At 34.3% G+C, this 20,127-nt stretch overlaps 1 protein-coding gene, 1 long non-coding RNA gene and 2 other non-coding genes across 4 annotated transcripts; 2 read left to right on the top strand and 2 right to left on the bottom strand.

Annotated features, from left to right (window-relative positions):
* The first annotated feature begins 5,415 nt into the window (after positions 1-5,415).
* LOC125202879 lies at positions 5,416-5,520 on the top strand. The gene has a single exon (XR_007173215.1). It is a non-coding gene; the product is annotated as a small nucleolar RNA Z103 (small nucleolar RNA).
* Positions 5,521-5,724: 204 nt separating this feature from the next.
* On the top strand, positions 5,725-5,829 carry LOC125202880. Its single transcript, XR_007173216.1, has one exon. It is a non-coding gene; the product is annotated as a small nucleolar RNA Z103 (small nucleolar RNA).
* A 3,001-nt stretch (positions 5,830-8,830) lies between these two features.
* On the bottom strand, positions 8,831-12,100 carry LOC125207487 (protein SET DOMAIN GROUP 40). Its single transcript, XM_048106861.1, has 6 exons — positions 11,937-12,100; positions 11,706-11,856; positions 10,764-10,895; positions 10,504-10,644; positions 9,894-10,181; positions 8,831-9,447 (listed from the first exon to the last, which is right to left on the bottom strand). Exons 1-6 carry the CDS (start codon positions 12,080-12,082, stop codon positions 8,851-8,853), a joined length of 1,455 nt encoding a protein of 484 aa, XP_047962818.1. The 5' UTR covers positions 12,083-12,100; the 3' UTR covers positions 8,831-8,850.
* A 371-nt stretch (positions 12,101-12,471) lies between these two features.
* Positions 12,472-14,627, bottom strand: LOC125219440. The gene is made up of 4 exons (XR_007176132.1): positions 14,431-14,627; positions 14,291-14,361; positions 13,142-13,203; positions 12,472-12,677 (listed from the first exon to the last, which is right to left on the bottom strand). It is a non-coding gene; the product is annotated as an uncharacterized LOC125219440 (long non-coding RNA).
* Positions 14,628-20,127: the final 5,500 nt, after the last annotated feature.

Raw genomic sequence — 20,127 nt, 5'->3', positions numbered from 1 at the left:
TAATTATTATACTCCATAATTTTTTTATTAAAAAATATATTACGATATTCTTTTTATTTTCTCCAAAACTCTTTGTATAGATTTTGCTTAGCACACTCAGTTAAAATAACTAAAAACAATATTGAAGCACATTATTATAATTTTATGACTTAACAAATTAATCATGAATCCAAGCACAAAATAGGTGACTACGAGCAGCCTGAAAGTATAGTCATGAGCACAATATACTGGAGATACTTTGGAGTAAGGTGGGATAATGAGAAGTATGCATGAAACTGGGGTTTAGTGATTCTCAGTCCCAGCTCAAGTATGGTGGTTATTTTCTGGAGGATTAGTCGTGGGAATGGATGTAGGATTATTATGAGTGATAGAGTTTATTATCAATGATGGGAGTGGATGAAGGGGGAGAAGATTATTATTTTCATTGATAGGAGTGATGTATTGGGATGGAATGATAGATGGCTGTAGGTGAGCAAAGGGAAAAATATTCTCATGAAACACCACATTTTGTACCCAGATCCAGATGGATAGCCCAAAAAGACATACGAGGAGAGAATTTGTCTCTGTTTGGCTAAGTGTGAAGCAAAACAAAGGCACCCAAAAAACCTCAAATGAGAATAAGGAGACTTTTTTTAACAACACTTGAAAAGGAGATAAATTATCTCGTAATATGGAGGAAGGAGTTCTGTTTATGAGGTCAGTCTTCCAGAAAATAATACGCAAATGTGACTGAAACAACAATCTTCTTGCCACATTAAGAAGATGTTGATGCCATTCTGCTGTGGTGTTTCAACACAGAAATGTTTTACCACTATACCATAAGCAGAGAACAAATCATTAAGATTGAACTCTGGTCCTTTTTGGAGAATTGGGTACAGATGGTGTTAAAAAACTGAGTTAGTATAGTTCTTGTATCAGATTTATGTTCATCAAGAAGGTCTAGACAAACCTAGAGTTATCATCCACAATGGTGAGGAAGTAACTATATCCCTGAGTGGTACATAGACTGAAAGGACCACATATGTCACACCTCAGCAACAATTGAATCGGAATGAAAGAAAGATAAATGTTTCTATTTGGCTAATGGACAAATATCACAAATAAATATAATGAGATTTATTTGAGAAAGACAAAACATCAGACATGGATTTTAGTGTATGAAAAGACAAATGGCCAAGTCTCATATGCCAACAGAGTTTATACAAGGAGAATGGAGAATCTGAGGAACCTGGATTGTAGTCAGAAGAGAGATTGAGTACTCGTGTATAGGTTGCCAATCCTGCTACCCCTTCCAATCACAGTTCCCAAAGAAGCTGCCTGAATTTGAATGGAATCATCATGTGTTAAAGTTACAATACAAGACATAGAGGAAGAAAGAGAGCTAACAGAAATAAGATTGAATGAGAAACTAGGAACACAAAGCACAGAATGTATAAGGTGCTATTTGAGGTCGATTGAATGTTTCCTATATGTATGACAGGAGAAGTAGTGTTACGAAGAGACCCATATCAATGATAATTGGTGAGAATTCACCGACGGAAAAGATATAAAATAATTGTATTTATTCAATGATTAATTCAAAAGATAACAAAGACTCCTATTTATAATATATTTATTCAATGATCAAGAAACAAATATATGGAAAATATATGCTAACCTAGCTGCTGGCATTGACAAGATAAGGGGAAACCTCAGAGGGAGAATAATCCACAAAATTGATTAGTTTATGATTGGAGAAATCCTTAGAACCAAGTTTTCCTCTTCCCCGACCAAAACCTTGAGGAAAACCATGCAAGGAGAAACATCTATCCACAGTACGATTAGTTCTCTCACAGTGAGAACACTAATATTTCCTCGGCAGGATTTGTACGGTTGTTCGAATAGTAGAATTGAGACTTCCATTAATATTCTGTTTCTTTTCCTCTTGAACTACCAGACAAAAGGAGTCATAAAGAGGATATGTGATTTGATCTGAGAAAAAGATGAGTTCAAACCAATGAGGAATTGCATTATGTATTCCTCATCCTGATGTGGTGATCACTTCCACATCTACAAGTGTTACTTGTGCACCACAATACCGGCTGAGAATGCTTATATTCATCCCAAACAATCTTGAACTTGGTGAAATAGGCATTAACATCAGAATTTACATGAGAAAGAGTCATGATTTGTTGGCGCAGTTGATAGGATCTAGCTTAATCACTTTGAGAGAAACGATTTGTAGATCTGACCATATATCGTGTGCATCATCCAAATACATGATACTAGAACAGATCTGAGCAGAAATAGAGTTTGAAGCCATGAAACCTTGCATCTGGAAACAAGAGATCATCATCAGCTGGCCGCAACATTGACAAAATGCAACTTATTTTTTGCAATCAAAGCTATGGTAATAGATCTGCTCCAATTGATGTAGTTAGATACGATTAATAGCTGAGAAACAAGCTGCAGACTTGGATTATCCTCAGCTTGAACAAGTTGTTCACTACCACAATTACGAACATATAATGATTTTCAGAGAACTAGAGAAAGATAAAGCGTAGCGGAAATCAAAGAGTTGTTATTGGTACCATGTTGAAACTATTGAATCAAATAACTCCACATACAAGTGAGTTCTGCACACCAACGGAGAAGAAAAGAAACTTTATTGAACTGAGAAATTGAATCATACAAAATCACAATTACATCACTTATTTTCTTATATTTATACTCACAACAACGCACTGCACTCGTGAATAACTTCCAATAACCACCCAACTAAAATGCAACTAATTCCAACGGATATATCTAGATCATCACCTCCGCTACATTTGGATTGGTTTGAATTTGATCAACTCCCAACAAGTTCAACATACTGCATAAGAGCATCCCCAGTGGGGACGGACTTCTCATAGCCTTCCCGACGGACTTCCCAAAAACATCTTCTTCCACGTCATAAGGACCTCCCACAGCCTTCCCAGCACTGCTACGTCATAAGGACTTCCCACTACACAGTGGCGGACATCCCATAGCCTTCCCGCGCGGACTTCCGCTATTAAAAAAAATCACAAATTCACCAAATTAAACAATTTACGGAATTAAACAATGTTCAGTATTAAAATTTTGGCACGAATACGGAATTAAACAAAGTGCAAAATAATTTCATTAGATAAAAAAAAACAATAAAAAAAAACAACTTAATCAAATTACACTCATGAACATATTAACGATGATCCCGACGCAACCATAGCTCTTCAATTAAATCGTTCTGGAGTCGAATATGGGTTTGTCGTTGGCGCATGTCGGCAAACGCACGCACCCGGTCGGCCCCTTCATGGGGTACCCCCATGCGTCCACTGGGGGTGGCCACACAGTGGCTTGGACCGGCACCATCATCATCGTCACTGGCCCAATCAGTCAGTGCTGCACCTTCATCTTCGACAATCATGTTGTGCATGATAATACATGCGTACATGACATCAGCGATGCAGTCCATATGCCACAACCGCGATGGACCCTTCACTATCGCCCATCGACTCTGGAGCACACCAAATGCCCGCTCTACATCCTTGCGCGCTGCCTCCTGATGACTCGCAAAGTATTTCTTCCTATCTTCTGTTGTGCATCTGATCGTCTTCACGAAGACGGGCCACATAGGATAAATGTCATCCGCCAAATAGTAGCTCATGTTGTGCTGGTTGCCGTTGGCGACGAAATTGACAGCCGGACCAACACCAAGTTATTGGTCGTTGAAAAGAGGGAACAATTGTAGGACATTGATGTCGTTGTTCGAACCGGCTACTACAAAGTATGCATGCCAAATCCACAGTCGGTAGTCAGCTACCGCCTCAAGGACAATCGTGGGATGCTTGCTCTTGAAACCAGTTGTGTACAACCCTTTCCAGGGGAGGGGCAGTTCTTCCATTCCCAATGCATACAGTCTATGCTGCCCAACATTCTCGGAAACCCGTGCTGAGCCACGTGCATAGTCATCAGATCCTAGCAGTCTTGGGGGTAGGCTTCCGAAGATAGGTATCCCCGAATATCTCCCTAACGCCTTGACAAAAAAACTCCAGACATTCGCGGGCAGTCGACTCGCCGATGTGGAGGTACTCGTCGAACATGTCGGTCGTACCTCCGTAAATCAGCTACGTGATTGTTGTCGTGCACTTCTGAATGGGCGTGTGGCCGGGTTTACCAATTGCATCCTCTCTCATCCTGAAATATTCGTATCGACGCTATAAAGCACCAACAATATAAAGAAACAGTGGACGACTCATCCTAAAACGCCGGCGGAATAAGTTGCCCCCAAACCGTGGCACAAGAGCAAAGTAGTCCGCGTACAACCGATTGTGTGCAGCGATCGGTCCCGAGGTACATGAGTTCGACGATGGATGGGTCGAGGTACCGCCGGCTGTTGCTTGCTGCTGCTGCATGGCCGCTTGTAACGCCCGATTTATCTCCCTAGACATAACGGCACGCAGCTCATCCCTAACGATCTGGCGCCGATCACTAGCACCGCTACCACCAGCACCACTACCACTACCACTACCACTACCACTTCCACTTGCCATTTTTATAATAATATAAAAGAAACGTAGAGAGAGAGAAACTTGTTAACACAAGTGGTGCGAATGAAATGAAGTTTAACGAGCCGTATATATATAGTTTGAAAAGAAATATATATAAAATTAAAATTTGGTATCGGGCGTCCACGGCGGACGTCTGTCCGCGTGCCAACACGGCTGACTTCCCATCGCCGTCGCGACGGACGTCGCGCCAGCACCGCGGAATTTCTGTGTCCATCCTTTCTTATGGCGAACGTCCGCCACTGCTGATGTCTAAGACTTTTAGTTTCATTAACGCTTTTTTATTAAAGTGTTCATAATAACACTAATATTATTTTCAAAAACCTTTTCATTTCCACTTTCCCATGGATAGATAATTTCAATAATAATAAATCACTAATTTGTTGTTATTAATTAATCAGCAGTGTTTATTGGATAAGTAGGAGCAATAGGGCCGAGCCCCCAATTCCAAAATTAGGGTTTTGGCGAATCCTTATTTCCGCATCCCTCTTTACGCCTCAATAAAACCTAACCCCCCTTCAACCTATCCGACCACACAATGCTTCAGATCTTCCGCGACTGTTCCATTCCTCCTTCCTCATCTCTCACCATTTCTGTTTATGAATCTCTCAATTTCTGTTTAGTGGAGTATAATTTTTTTAATCCTTTTGTGTTTTTATGTGCGTCGAAATACTGATTACCAGCGCCAGAGATTCAATCGGTGTTGCGTATGAGCCGACGCCATATTTATCTCTACCTCCTGCTTCTGCTTCTCGATCTATCAGAACTGGTGAAATTTCATTCAGATTCAGAATTGCTTTTCAAAAATTCCGGTTTTGTTTTCTTCTCTTAAATGTTTTCTTTGGAGATGGAAGTGATGAATATTTCCCCAGATGATTCGACGTTGAAATAACTGAGCGCTCCTTTATTTTCTTCCATTGCGGAGAAAATCCAAGCCAAAAATCTGATCCATTCTCTTCCATCAATTTAACTTTTCGATCATATTTTCCAAATTAAAACACTTTCCTATTTATTGAAATATCAATACTTATCATGATGTTCAATTAAAATGATTATATTTGATTATATTCTCTATAGAATTCCCATGTATATTTCGTTGTTGAGTCTATTGTCAATAATGAAATGATTAAATAGTGCATTCTGTAAACTCTTTTGGATGGATGTGATGAATTTTTCCCCAGATGATTCGACGCTGAAATAACTGCGCGCTCATATATTTTCTCTCATTGCAGGGAAAATCCAAGCCAAAGTTCTGATCCTTCTCTTTACATTACAATTAAAGTCTCATTTAAACTTTTTATTATTAATTTAAATATAAATTTTGGAATATTGTACTGTCAAAAAAAGTGTAATTAATTTATTTTTATGGTATGAAGAAAATATTTAATATTTTAGGATTATATAATGAATTTGTTTTATTTATCTGGGTTATGAGATTAATTTTTCCAAGGTGATTTGATTCTGAATTATAAAATAAGTTCATTTAGATTAGGGGTGGTGGGTATTCGGTCGGTTCGGTTAATAACCGAACCAAAGATCGGTTCAGTTATTTAATTAACTGATTCGGTTACAACCGGTCGGTTATCGGTTATAATCGAATTAACCGAATTGGTTAAAATTTAAAATACTTTTTTCCAAATTTTAAAATACTTTTTTCCAATAATAAGGGAAGATTATTCTATTTTTAACATATTAATTCTTAAGCACTTTATTAAGTTTAAGAGATCTAATTTTTAAAATAATGTTTAGACACTTACTTTGAGATATTTGACAGATTAAATTTTGACTTTTTTTTACATTGCAATATGAATTATGAGACTTTAACAAAATTTGGAAGTAAATTACAACTTCTTCTATTGTGACAAAATTTGGAAGTAAATTATAATTTCTTCTATTGTGACAAAATTTGAAAGTAAATTACAATTTCTTCTATTGTTAATTAAAAATGTAATAAAAATTAAATTTTTTATGATTTTAACTTTTAACTTATTATTATTATTATTATTATTATTATTATTATTATTATTATTATTATTATTATTATTATACTCCTATTTACAAGTAATACATATATTGTTTAGGCTCTTTAATAGACTTAAACTTTAAATGATCTAAAATTTGAAAATCTTTCTCTAATAATAAGTGAAAGGTTATCTTATTTTTAAAATAGTAGTATTGCTTAAACACTTGTTAACTTTGAGAGATATTACTTATAAAAATATATTTAGAAAATTTATTGAATTTGAGATATTATAAGTATAAGTAACTGATAGTACACAAATTAAAATAGACTTTTTTGGCATTACAAATTTGCAATATGAGACTTTGACAAAATTTGGAAGTAAGTTACGGATTCTTCTATTGTGACAAAGTTTAAAAGTAAATTACAATTTCTTTTATTATTAATTAAAAATATAATTGAAATTAAAATTGTTTATGGTTTTAACTTTTTTCTTTTCATCTATTGGTACTATTATTATTATTATTATTATACTCCTATTTACAAGTAATACATAAATTGTTTAGACACTTTAAAAGACTTAAACTTTACATGATCTATAATTTAAAAACTTTTCTCCAATAATAAGTGAAGGGTTATTCTATATTTAACATAGTAATGCTTAAGCACTTTATTGACTTTGAGATATAAATTTATAAGTATAATACTATAATTGCTAGTGACACTAATTAAAATGAATTTTTTTGACATTGCAATACGAGATTTTGACAAAATTTAGATATAAATTACAATTTCTTCCATTGTGACAAAGTTTGAAAGTAAATTATAATTTCTTGTAGTATTAAATAAACATATAATTGAAATTAAAATTGAATTTAATTCGGTTATCGGTTATAACCGACGGGTATCGATTATAATCGATAACCGACTTATAGCAAAAATGTATAACCGGTTTTGGTTCGATTCTCGGTTGACCGATTAACCGAAAACCGTTTACCCACCCCTAATTTAGATGAACAAACGAATTTAGTAGCAATATAATGCTTTTTAGGTAAAATTGAAGTATAAATAGAAAAAATAGATAACAGTAAATTCGATGGAGGTGATGAATATTTCCATAGAAAAAAATTCAAACAAATTAAAAAATATGAATGTTTGCACATTATGAATTTGTGAACCTAGAAATTAAATTGCAAAAATTACAATTGAAATAAAAGAAACAATGAATCATATTTATTCCCTCCATTTACAGGTAAGTGATCCATTTATGATAAAAATGGAATGGACAGAAATGACAAAACGTGAGACTTGGAATCTCTTATCATGGAATGGAATGGAGTGAGTAGTATCAATTTGCTAAAATTTATACATGTAATTTCCGAGCAAATATTTGTTTAACCCAAACTCTAATCATGGAGACGTGACTGACTAATATCATGAGCTAAAGTTACATTGCATAAAGAACAGAGCTAAGTAGGAGAACGAAATCAATCGGACAAAAATACACCAAAATCAGACAAAAAAGTCAAATTTGTTGGAACTGGTAATGCTTCAAACACCATAGGGATCACGAATTGAATCATATGTAAGAGAATGGTGGGAGGAAGAGAGGACAATTTGTGTCGACTTAGTTTTATATCCGGGTAAAAGAATAGATGCACACACACTATCTAGAGTATATAAGGCCATCCACAATGGGTCGGAGGATAGCCGGAGGATGCATCCTCCGCCATTGCAGGGATTCGGACTATGCACACATTATCCTCCGCGGACTATGACACGGAGGATGCACCCTGCGGCCTATCCTCCGCCCCATTGCAGGGGGTGCGGAAGATAGTCCAGACTATGCACATATTTTTCATTTTTTTTAAATTTTTTTTATATTTTCTTTTATATATATATGACCATTTTTTTACTTCATTTCACACCTTTCACTCCACTCTCTTCCCCATCTCAATTTCCCTCTAAATTCAATAATGAATTCTGAAAATTTTCATATTTGCAAACATAAAATATAAAAAATAAATACTGAGAATAGGATATGCCTTTAATATGTGGTGTTTTTATATTTTTATTCTTGCTAATGATATATTTGCAAACATAAAAGATAGGATTAATGAATTTTTGTAGTGTCAAATGTAGTACTAGTATATTGGTGGATCTTTGACTGAAATGATTTCATCAGCGATGTTAGCTATATTGGTTTAACCATAATAATGTTGCTAAACGTTCTAGGATTGAATAAGTTTTCTACTATATTTTCTGACCCGCATTCGAAAATTCTCTACCGAGTAAAACGCAATGGAAACAAAACACATGTAATTAGAGTTTTGAAAGATTATCCAACGTTTTCGCACAATGTGTAATGCACTCTGATAAAATTCTTTTGTACCTGTATCTCCACTCCACAGCCAACCTCCACCTTGAACTCGACCTTGTTTTCTTTGCCCCACTCGTAACACTATTCTTCGCCAAGAAAGAACCAATCTCATCTAGTATAGTCTGGGATGAAGTCACTTCCTCCCCATTACAATCGTGAATTTTGTCGATGATATGCAGCAGTTGCATATCTTCATCCATTAAGGTCCAACAACTGCTCAAGACATCCTGACATTTCTTCATTGTCCATTCCATTACCGCAACCTCATTCTCAACGGAGATCAGGTGACCCGAATATGCAATGTGCTTAACTGATCGCCGCTTGCTAACAGGAGTTGCCCACAAACGGAGAGTGGAAAGGAGGGCAAAAGAAGGCTTGCCATCTTGAGAAATGTAGAGTGAATCTTTGGGCCATGAGCAAAGGGAATACATTTCACTTTCCAAGGAAATAAAAGCCTTGTCATTTGGGTTGTCCTGCAGAATGAATCCATAATGTTCGAGAAGCTCCAAGTTCGTGTATGTACCATAACTCAGAAGAACCTGCAGATAGGAAAATTAATGAACTTACCTCAGACAACAAACCAATGGCTTATGCATGTATGTTAAAATTAATTTTTCTAAGAATAGAGTTTCTCCATTAGGGCATATTTTATGAATGTTTACAAGTAGATAGCGATTACTTTCTGAGTTGTTAGAGTTGAGTACACATTTCATTTGCTCAATCCTCAAACAGCTAAGAAGGCTTTATAATTTTCATTGAACATAGTTACCAGTTATCACTCTAACAAAGGTCACATGCAAGAGAATCGCCTAGGAACCAGAAAAACTCATGCCGATTCCTTTAGAGAGTGAAAAGGAAATCCACCAAATAGGATAAAAGTTGAATGACAAGAATGGGTCTACAAGCAAAACAGAAAAGAAAATAACACAGATTTTCATAAGGAAACAAAAAGCATGAACAAGTGAATAGAATACATGACCAATACCTGATCTCCTCTTTCATAGTTTCTCTTAGCATAGAAGCAATAGCTAGCAAGACCTTCATGATAACCACCATCAGTTAACTTATCTGGGTTAGCAACTACAAGGTCTTCTGTTGAGCTATCATCTTTTTCTCCTTTATTGACAGAGGTTAAAAAAGAGTCAATATCAGTTGCCTCTGACTCGTCCAACTGATGTGGGTCTTCTTCGGGAGGTGCATAGTTAAAGAAGTCTCCAACAGGACATAATCCACCAGCAGTATCCCAGGATATATGCATAGTGCGCGAAGATATCTTCAAAAAGGACCATGAGCAAATTATTGTATTTGATGTTGACAATTTTTGCAAACAAAAGGGTGAAAGCATAATTATTCATTTATCATCCTTTGTGTCAAATTGCCATTTTTCTACTACTTTTTTGTTTTGAGATATGGAACAATGAAAGTAAAATAATTTCAAAATCATAAGTTAGAACCTGGAAGTATACTCAACTAGAAAACAAAGCTATCGATTAAAGAAGTTATATTTTTTAAATGACTTCATTGGGTTTGTTGGGGGTTAAGGCATAGGAAGAATGCATCAAAATCGTATAAATGATTGAAAGATAGGTGCTTACGGTTGAAGAAGCCCATAGCCAAGCATTGAAAGTAGTGAGCTGAGGCTTGATGTTAAGTACCGATAGTACCGGAGAAGCTTCTTTCCACTCCATTTTACCTTTATGAACAGCCTTTTCTGCAGTCCAAATGGCATCATCAATCTACAAGTGGTTTTACAGTGCTCTTAAAACTCACAGCTCTTCCAAATGGTGCTTACATAATTTATCCTCAAAAGAAATAACACTAGATAATCTAAACAAATGTATCAACCGAAACTAACCTGTAAAGCTTCGATCTCAAACTGAGTAAAACTTGCGAGCAAGTCATAACTCCGAGGCAACTGCTTTAGGTAAGGATACCACCATGAACTTCTGCCCTTGTTCATTTCGTTTAGTAAGGCAACACACAATACCTGCAATAAGTTCAAATCTAGCCAGCATCACATATACGTTGTGGATAAGTGCCACATTTATCCCTATTTTTCACTTAATCCCCATTCATCACAAAAGCCTTGATGCAAGTCTAGCATAGGGTTTAGGGTAGCTATCCTCTAAGTGGTCAATTCCATTACATCATTATTCTCTTCTTTTTCTGCACCAGACCACAACACCATGATAATATCGCCCTCTAGCCATACCTCTCGAATTAATTTGCACTATTGACTATTTTCACTTATTATTTGTTGTAAATTTTAAATATGTATGACAGTATATAGAAAACTTACTTGAATTAAAAAGATGAGAAATTATACATCCTAAAATTTAAAAACTACAAATCCTATAAATAGTTAAAAACTCAAACATCCGGGCTGTCGTTGGATCATGTCACATTTCCAGAGCCCCTATCTCTCATGTAATTTGGCTCTCTCTCTAGCCCTGTGTCTCTTATCCCTAGGAGGTCTTCCTCCACTAGGTTTTTTCGGAAAACTTTATTTATTCTGTTGTGGATGGCGGACAGGCCTATATTCCTTGGTTTTAATAGGACTCCTTACAAGCATTGTTTCTATCTACTATTATCTAAAAATAATCAAGTTGCACAAAGCTACTAGCTGTTGAAAAGTAAGAATTCGCTTCAGAGTGATTCTATTATGTACACTAAACTAGTTTCGCTATGGCTACAAGCATCAGATTTGTCAAATGTATAAGCACAATCATAGCTAAAATCATTCTATGAATCAGAAATGAAACTAACACCGCTGCGTGAGACGAAACAGCTAAGCTACCTGAGTAGGAGAGAGACAATTGAATTTCCCCAAAGCAGTGGCCAATTTCCGATCACTGCTAATTAGGCAATCGCTCGTCATCAAAGCCGCCTTCGGCACTCTCAATACCAATTCCCCTTTCGTTAAAGCACGCGTAGCAGCTAATCCTCTCCTGCATCAAACATCGGTGTGAGTTCAAAGCTCCAGCAGAAGATTCACAGAGAGAATTATGCATCGGTGTTTGAAGTCTACCCGCCGGCTTCAGGAAAATGAGAAATGCGCATAGAAAGGCCGAGACAAGCGGATGAAGTGCCCGTGGAATTGGGAGAATCCGAGATTCCTAGCGTGGTTGCCCATTGGAGAAATCTCGCTAAGTCTGCACCTTCTTCTCCTTCCATTTCCTCTCTCTCTCTATCGAAGACAATTTGTTAGTACTTAATTTACATCTCATATTGCCATTCAATTTTCGGCCCGGTATGGGAATACCTCTCAAATTTTTATTGGGCTTCAAATAATTTTTAGGCCCAAATGGTAGATTTGTCTTTTGGATTAATTATAATTTAGGGGAAATAGTAACAAAAATCATAAACTTTGCCCAAAATCTAGAAGTATTTAATTTTAAAAGTTATCGTAAATATCATGGACTTCGGGTGATATGTCGATGTCACGCCCGCATTTTCTAAGGATAGAAAATACGGTTGATCGCGACTAGGGGATGGTCAAAGAAGCGGGGAAGAAAAGGGGAAGAACAAGATATGTGTGACCAAGCAAAAATATTAACTAAGGATTTAAAACGATAAATACTGTCTCAACAACTAACTTCGAATAATAAGATCCAGAGATAAACAATCCGAAGGAAAAGATATAGAAACTAGCGGAAACGTCAAGACAATGAATAATGTCAAGTATGAAGACCCGAAAAATCCGACACTACACAAGACATAATTTTCCAACGACTCTGCTCAACATCCTCCACGTCCATCGGCGCTCAATCTGCACATTAAGAAAACAATATGCAGGGCTGAGTACTTGATGCACTCAGTGGACACATGCCAAAATACAATTTGTCAAGCCATAAACGAGTGATCTTGGGGGTTTTAATTAAAAGAACCCAAGTACACTAAAAATATATTTTCCATAAAATTCGGTTGCGCAACCATTTTCCATCCACATCCACCATCACCATACCATATCTGAACTACATGACAAGGAACGTGGCCACGAACCAAGTCACTAGACCGGCCAACTCCAATGAGATAGCGCACGATCTACTGGGTGTACACCAGTCCGAGCAGGGTTTGCGGCCCTACTGGGACCCGAATTCGTTAACAATACATGGCATAGCCACTTCAGATAGGTTCATTCAAATACAAAACATGGCAAGACAAACATTTTTCACCTCCTTTCACATAGTAAAAATATTTAGGACATAGTCCTTATTTAAAACGAAAACCCACCTCACAAGCTTACTCCTCAATCACTTCCTATTCCAACCGCAACCAACGTGCACAAGCTCACCCTTTTCGAAATAACATGATATGCAAAAATTAGACTTTGCAAAATAAATTAGTTAAAAACAATGCATGCATCCTACTTGTGTGTGTGCTCAATTTATCCTTCTTCTTTATTATAAAGAAAACCTACTTCTTCAAGATAAATCTCGATCCAACATCAATTCGCAATTTATATAAATTATCGGGGTGAAAAATAATTAACTCCCTAAACAACCAAAAGTCGGACCATCACCAAAAATACTCCTAACCGTCGACCCACTCAAACAAATAGACTAGCCCACTTCTAAACAATTAATGGCCCAATCTAATTATTTAAAACTCAAAGAAGTGGAAATAAAAATACTCCTAGTCCCACAGCAAAAAAGGCAACAAATAATATACTCCCAACCAAACTCACGTAATACTCCATCATAACTACTTTATTTTAATTATATACTGCCTTAACAATTTTCGTCTTCTAGGCCCTAGCTCCGAATTCGTCTTCTTCACCAATTTGCAATTCCAAATTCCTACCAGCAACTCTCTCTCTCTCTAGCTCTCAACCAAAACAGTCTCTCTCTGCCTCTCCACAATTTTCATCTCAATTCCCAGATCAGTAACAGCAAGCTCATCTCCCTCTTTCTCTCTTTCTCTCACAAAACAGAAACAACAGAAAGACTCCCATCTCCCTCGTTCCAAAATCGGCGCCGCCTCAAACCCCCTCCGGTCCGACCAACTCCGCTGCGGTCAAACCGTCACCGCCGTAGCCTGCCGTCGCCACCGCTGCCCTCCGTTCACAGCCAGATGTCACACTGTCTCCCTCGTTCCCTAGTCCAGATACGTTTTCCCTTTCCCCCTTTAATCCTCTATTAAGTTTTCTCACTTGTTTGTTCCAAACATTATAGGGCAGGCAGAAGGTTTTCAAGAATTGGGGTTGAAGAGGAAACAAGAGGACAGCTTCTAATAATATTAAAGTTTGCAATTTTTATCAAGAACAAATCATTCCACAATTTCTGGAAATTTAACAAGAGTCTAAGTTCGATTCGTGAACTACTGTGAATGTTTGAATATATGTCATGGAATGCAGGAGATTTCAAAAATTAAGGAGTATACCTTTTGGAAAGTAGCAAATTGCACAAACAGAAGGTAATCACAGCTCTCTCTCTCTCGGCTTCTCCTTCATACTGTAATGTGGAATTATGGAATCAATAAGTATGGAGATTTTATTATTCAATGGAATGAGGAGATATTACCTTTTGGTCTAAGAGATGAAAAGTAACTACAAATTGGAATAATAATGAAGTTGCGTTGTGGGAGAATATATGAGAAGAAGAACGGGTTTTGGTTGGAGATTTTCAAGGGAGGTGGAGATATGGAAGAAACCGTTGGGTGATGGAATTGGGAGAAATATTTTGACCAAAAATGTGATTGCGGTGAGTAGAATAAAATGCTAGAATAAGAGAGATAAAAGTGATATGCCCAAATATTTGATTTAGAGTATTAATTAAATTGTGGTGTTTTCTTTAAAGTACTTTGGTGTTATTCCAAGTACTTAGACGAACACCCAATTTCCTCATCGATGATTCTCATGTCAAACTCGCCGACTACTTTCACCACTCGATTGACCAACAATGATTCAAATCATTTAATATTTCCAAAAGCAACCAAAACAAACAAGGACGGTATTTTATTCAAAGATCTCACGCTCGTTCTCAACACAAAACTCAACGTAAAAGGTACTAAAAAAAACGGGTGTTACAGTCGATTCTCATAAAGATGATTTTCCGGCCAATTTTAATTGACATGGCTCGTCGAGTGTCCTATATGTAACCCTAGGAAGATGAACAGAATGCACTATTTTTAAAATAAGAAAATACTGCCATTTTGAATCTTAATTACATTTACAATTGTATGCCCAATATCTCTAAGTTTGGTTCAATTTCAGTTGTCAAATTCATAGAGGTATTTTACGAATTTCGGGTGAAAAGAATGTGGTTGTGGTATCGACTTCAATTTAAGTTGAAGAGGTGAAATTTGTCCCGTCAACTTGGTCTGGGGACTACATTGCCTTCATGAATTTTCGGAACTTCAGCATTTTGTTCGTATGTCTTCATCTTAACTTCATCGAGGAATAAATTATTTGATTGTTTTAACTCCGAAAACTAATCGTAGTCATTTATGTCATAGATCTAGTGACTAGATAGAATAATCGCTTTAAAGTGGAATTGATGTACTCTGTGAGCTGTTATTTGAAAACCCAATTAATTGCATGTTGGACTAGTCACAAGACATAGGAGATTAAAAGTTCAAAAATGCATATTTATCCAAGTAATTGGGCTCAAGAATTATTCAAGAGCACCATTTGAAATGATGGTTTGACCTGAAGTTGTATTAATTTAATTACATGCAAAGCCAAAATTAAGTTAAAGCTTAATGAAAACCCTCTTTCTTGGATATAAACAAGAGTTCCCACATTTCTTGTTATTGTCACGTTATTTACTTTCCTACTTAATAATATAAATGGATACAAAGTTGTTGGCCAATACTAATTGGCATGTGTATCTAGATCTTATTGCTATTTCTCATACAAGGATTAATTAAAATTATAGATTAAAAATAAAAATATATATAGGGGATTAAGTAAAGGATATTAATTAAGATGTATGCTGGACTTGCATCAAGGCTTTTAGTGATGAATGCATTGTCATGTGTTTGAATTTAATAGATCGGAATTTATTTTTATTCTGTAACATAACATCGTGTGCCGTTATACTAGGAAATAAAAGGGCTAAAATTATAAGTGCTCGTTTCATTCACGTCAACATCAGATGAACTTACCTCCACTCTAGGAAATATGAAAATGGTATATTTAAAAGATAAAAAAATAATTAATATTAATAAGTAAAAATAGAATGTCCGTAGAAAGGAGAGATGGTTGGCATATTTTTATTTATTTATTTATTTTAGAAATGGTTAGAAAGAGAGGTGCATAAACATCGAACGAAATAGAATAAAAATATAACTCCATGTTTCTATAAATATGGATTTGCGGATCAAAAAGAAACACCAAAAATTTAAATTGCAGGTGATGATGACCACATGTCTAAAACCAATAAACAACAAAAAAAGATCCCCATGGATGTATAATTGTGCAATTTGCTTAATACAAAACTCATGTCCACGTCGCCCATTTAATTAAACTATTTCTAGTTGTTTCCATTCCATGTAAACGAATATTTGACCATCCTTTAATTTTATATATACTGTAATACTGTATATCAGTTATTATTATTTTGGCCATGTGCCAAATAAATAAATTGAGGGAACGTGGCGATTTGAGGAGCTTATGATTTCCTTATTGAGGGAACGTGGCGATTTGAGGAGCTTATGATTTCCTTGGATAAAATATTGGGTGAGAGTGTTTACTTGAGAAAGCTTGGCGTTGGTCAATGCTAATACTATTATTAATTTTTTTTTTATATGTAATTTTGTTAATTTAAAATTGTGGTATTTACAATCTGGATTGTTGATGTTAACACCAGAATATATATTTACACACAATAAAACTATATATGCGCAATCCTCAGCTATTTTCCAAATACTAGTATACTATTTATTAATGATACATGAAACGCATGATTTATTTTTAATTTTCCTGTTAGTTAAGATAAATCGATGTCGATAATTAATTTGCAAAAACTCGACCAACTCAATTTATTCGTATTTGAATCCCTGTTTATTCAGTCAATTTATATGTGAGAGATAAATTATGAGAAATGGCATTGCATTTTGTTATCCTGCCAAGCATATACTATTTTCTCTAAAATTTATTCTTATACTATATGCCTACCTCTGTCACCCCATTTTTCCCAAGTACAAGTGATTTCTCAATTTATAATGGAACTAGTATCTCTCCCGTGCTATGCACGGCACATTATATTTTTTTCCCGAAATCTATATAATACTTACCAAATAATTATGTAGAATAAATATTAAATGAAAAATAATTTATCATAATTAATCCATAAATATTAATGAAAATCTTTACATATCTAATATAAAAATTGGGAACACACATCAACAACATATAATTAAAAAATATATAATTCAATAATACTCCGTATAACATTATCACCAATAAATAAAAAATACAATTAAAAATTCATGATGAAAAATTAAATGGTAGAAGTATATCGTGAGACTGAAAAATAAATCAAATTTACATTACACAAAACAAAAAAACAAAGAATGTATAATTACCATTTCTCCTAATAAGATTTTAGATATTGTTAATCAAAAGCTATAATCTAAGATTGTACTGGTGAGACACTTCCTAGTCGAGCTTCATTTCTCCCAAACCTTGAAACCTAAATCCTAAACCCTTAACTTTAAAATATACTCATCATGACTAACAAATGAAAATATCAATAAAATTCTCCCTCCGTCCCAATTCAATTTTACTTTGTTGATCACTTATTTTATTTTGGGAGTTTTAGATTTGTTGATAATCCTTACTAACAAAACATATAAAATCACAAAACTGATAGAGAATACAGTACATTACCTACAAATAAAATCATAAAGACGATTGGGTGACGATATACCACTTGGAAAATTTCTTCATTGAAATGATAATTTTAATTAAAGGAATTCAAATTTATAGAAGATTTTTAACGTTTAGAATTCTATGAATGACTTTTAGTTATCCTAATGTCCATTTTTTCCGTATCACGTTGCTGACATAATTGCAAAATTAAGAATCCTTAATCACACACGTTTTTTTTTGTTTTGGATAATTGCAAATTTATAGGCTCTTTTAAATCACACGTATTTAACCTTAATATAGTTTTTATTGTTTTTTCAACAGTAATATAATTTTTTAAATAAAATGGCATTCTTGTAAATTTTCCCAAAACTCTGCTTTTATATATGTATAGATAAGAAGTAAGTAACTCATTCAAAATATTTTACAAAATTTTTTAATTAGGTTGAAATAAAGCATGTACTAATGGATATTAATTAGAATTATGCCAGCTTATTTCAACTACAATGTTATTAGTCTTTTGTACGGAGTAATATTTATCATTCAAATAAATAATATTTAATTAGGTTGAAATATAGCATGTTCTAATGGATAGTATAGAAATACATCAGCTCATTTATACTATACAAAATTGTTGTGCTGGCGTGGATTTCTACTTATAAAAACTATTTGGGCTTGGTTGAATGTGCGTAGACGTGCTTAATATATTAATCTCAACTGACTTTTTCTCCTAACCAAAAATCATACTTCATTCGTTTCATAAGAATACACACTCTTTCCTTTTTAGTCCGTCCATAAAAGTAAATATTCTTTCTCGTGTTGAATCCAAAATGCATATTCTTTTAGACAGATAAAGTATTTTATCGGACGAAGGAAGTGCTTTTTTTTTTGTTTTTTCTTTTGAGATCTGCATACTGCATTGATACTTTTGAATATAGGGAAATACAAAATTCATTCCATCTTAAAATAAATATTATTCACAACAAACATATTTTTTATTATTCACTTACAAGTAAAAAAAGTTGGTTATATAATTGATAAATTTTAAATTTATATCAATTTACTAAGTTTATTCGGACCCAAACAGTAAAAACAACTAATCTTATAAGCTTGTACATTAATCTATTGAGCTCAAACATGAAACAACGAGTACTTTTGAAGGTGAAAGATTGTTTTATCACCTTTATTTTAAAATGTTATGCGTGGTTTACAATATAATAAATTTTATTTAAATGTTATGCGTGGTTTACATTTATATAGTTATATTGACACCTATCATGAAGAGAAGAAGTACTATATGTATATATTAATAATTTAAATCACAATCATCCTTTCATAACTGTTCAATTAACTAGAAAGTTCGGAAAATAATGACAAGAACATACAATTAAATAGAATAAAGTTTGGAAAATAATACTATCTCGTTTCATAATTTCATAGTAGTAGAGTCATTTTATCATTTTGGTACGTTTCATAGTAGTTGAGTCATTTCCCCTTTTAATAAAAAATCAACATATTTCTTCACGTTTACTTTACTTTCTTTTACTTTATTCTCTCGTAATCTCTCTACCTTTTCAATTTACTGGAGTACTTTATTCATCCTTACTTAATTCACAACTCAATTTTTTTAAATCTTGTACCGAAAAGAAAAATGTTTTAACTACCACGAAACGGTGGGAATAATAACTTACAAGTATGAGTTTAAATTTTTTGACATTACTTTCTTTGAAAGTAACCGAATTAAATAAAATTTGAATTGAATTTAAAAATTGATTACTACTTCCGTCCATCAAAATTTGTCCCACTTTGATTCAGCACGGGTTTTAAGAAATGTAATAAAAAGTGAGTTGAAAAAGTTAGTGGATCGTGAGTCCTATTTTTATATATTAGTTTTATAATAAAATGTGAGTATAAATGAATTAGTTGAATATGAGGTCCACTACCAAAAATGGTAAAAGTAAAATGAGACAAATTTTGAAGGATGGACGGAAATGAAAAAATGGAATAAAAAATTTTAGTGAATAGAAGTAGTATAACATTTCTTAATCCACCTCGTGGAAATTGACTGCGGTATTTATAGATAGACTATGGATCTGTGTAATTTTGAATCAATTTCATCATTTACATACACTGATAAACATGATCGTCAGAATTTAAAAAAAAAAAAAAAAAAATAAAAAAATAAAAAAAATAAAAATCTGAAGCTGTATAGATTAATCAAATGCAATTCCAATCATATGAGCTTATTAATTTAGAGATTCGTTCAACACCAATTTAATATGTGTTATTATTGAATTGAATTAGTAATTAGTATCTACTCCCTCCGTCCCGGCTAAGATGACACATTGCTTAGCCGGCACGGGGTTTTAGGAATTATTGGTTAAAGTGTTTAATTGGAGAGAGAGAA

The sequence above is a fragment of the Salvia hispanica genome, chromosome 1 (genome assembly GCF_023119035.1).
Source record: "Salvia hispanica cultivar TCC Black 2014 chromosome 1, UniMelb_Shisp_WGS_1.0, whole genome shotgun sequence".
NCBI classification, from domain to species: Eukaryota; Viridiplantae; Streptophyta; class Magnoliopsida; order Lamiales; family Lamiaceae; genus Salvia; species Salvia hispanica.
Note: the sequence above shows the minus strand (reverse complement) of the source record. Positions and strands in the feature narration are given on the sequence as shown.

Excerpts from the sequence above, each read along its gene's own strand:
- LOC125207487 (XM_048106861.1), bottom strand. The coding sequence starts at position 12,082 with ATGGAAGGAGAAGAAGGTGCAGACTTAGCGAGATTTCTCCAATGGGCA. Across the intron at positions 11,857-11,936 it reads CATTTTCCTGAAGCCGGCGG|GAGAGGATTAGCTGCTACGC; the intron begins GTAGACTTCAAA and ends TGTTTGATGCAG. Across the intron at positions 10,645-10,763 it reads TTGAGATCGAAGCTTTACAG|ATTGATGATGCCATTTGGAC; the intron begins GTTAGTTTCGGT and ends AACCACTTGTAG.